We start from the raw sequence: 1,639 nt of genomic DNA, 5'->3' as shown, positions 1-1,639 counted from the left end.
GCAGCACACATACTAAAATTGGAATAATACATAGAAGATTAGCAAGGCCCCTGTGCAAAAATGACATGCAAATTCATGAAGTGTTCCATATTTTTACACACATGCCCACAAGTATAAGTGAAACTTGGGAAATCTGATATTATCAGTGGATTGTATCAATATCAATACCCTGATTGTGATATTTCTAAAATGTTACCATTGGGGGAAAGTGGGCAAAGTGTACTACTGTNGGCCCCTGTGCAAAAATGACATGCAAATTCATGAAGTGTTCCATATTTTTACACACATGCCTACAAGTATAAGTGAAATTTGGGAAATCTGATGTTATCAGTGGATTGTATCAATATCAATATCCTGATTGTGATATTTCTAAAATGTTACCATTGGGGGAAAGTGGGCAAAGTGTACTACTGTATGTGAATCTATGATTACCTCAACATATAATCATATATACATTATATATAAAATAATATACAAATGATTACAATAATAAAAAGTTCAATTTTAAAAGAGCATGTGAGTGTAATACATGAGCACATTACAAGAAGCCTACTTCATTAATATATACTATTTTTTTGGTCCCTATATGTACCTAAGACTGCAATCTCTCGGTTTAAAGCCTTAAGAAATTATTGACAGTTACCTAGCTATTACACTAATATGTATAAAATATGTAATAAGATATAAAATGTCCATTAGGGTCAGTGATCAAAGTATACAACAACAGACAAAAAAATCATGAAAACAACTACATACCCTTCTCTAAAATTTAATATTAAAGATGAGGGTTCGAGTTAATATTTTTTTCCCTTCTGGAAGACTCATCACGAAGGTGGTAGTATAAGCAATTATCCACAATCAAATGTCAGGCATATATCCCTAATTAAAACTACTAAGCCAAAATTAACAGGAAAATATTTTAATGATATTTTTGTAGCACAAAATAATTAAACTGAGACAGGTAGAGGAAAGTGAGAGAATCCACATAACCATAAATTCCACTGCTTTAAATCTCTACACCACTAGGATGCTGAGAATGAACATGTGTCTTAGCAGCACAGTCTTCCCCATTTCTCCTGTTGAAGGCATCATATGGGTGATGCATTCAATAAAGAGGTCCCTCTTGGGCTCTCGTCCCCTGACTTGTTACTTACAAGTACTACGATATTTGAAACCATTCATCTCTGCAGATCCAAAGGACAGTCCCTCCATTCTAAAGGCTCACTTCAATTGCTCCTCAGCTCCCTTCAGACTGGACTTTTGATTTCTTCTTTCCTTCTGACCCTGAATTCGGAAGAGCTTCTTCCTGAGGTCCTTCTGTCGCTTCAGCCTCTCCTCCTCCTCCTTCTGCTTCACTTTGAGGTGCTCTTTATTGTGCAGATGCCGCTGCTTCTTGGCCTTCTTCATCTTCTCACTGTGCACTGTACTCAGAGCATCCAGCAGCGCAAGGATCTGACAAGGACAAAACCCAGTGAGCAGCGGAATGTTCTCACAGCTACAGCACACTTGCATTCTACACTTTAGGGGTGTAAACACCTCAAATGATGTTATCTAAACTACAATCGATCCATGCTCCAAATAAATATTCACCTAGTGAAAATTCATCCTGAACTAGGAAATCATAATTCACATGGAGATA

General features: G+C 36.6%; 1 protein-coding gene across 1 annotated transcript in view; it reads right to left on the bottom strand.

Annotated features, from left to right (window-relative positions):
* Nucleotides 1-903: 903 nt before the first annotated feature.
* LOC103608989 (ribosome biogenesis protein BMS1 homolog) overlaps nucleotides 904-1,639 on the bottom strand; it is a gene marked incomplete at its 5' end in the record, with an annotated part of 22,364 nt that continues 21,628 nt past the window's right edge. The window contains one exon of the mRNA XM_008593369.1: nucleotides 904-1,452. Within this exon, the coding sequence (XP_008591591.1) occupies nucleotides 1,222-1,452 (231 nt within the window). The remainder of the gene's footprint in view (nucleotides 1,453-1,639) is intronic.

This window comes from Galeopterus variegatus, unplaced genomic scaffold (genome assembly GCF_000696425.1).
Source record: "Galeopterus variegatus unplaced genomic scaffold, G_variegatus-3.0.2 Scaffold9052, whole genome shotgun sequence".
NCBI classification, from domain to species: domain Eukaryota; kingdom Metazoa; phylum Chordata; class Mammalia; order Dermoptera; family Cynocephalidae; genus Galeopterus; species Galeopterus variegatus.
The sequence above is the reverse complement of the archived record's forward strand: the minus strand, read 5'-3'. Positions and strand labels throughout refer to the sequence as shown.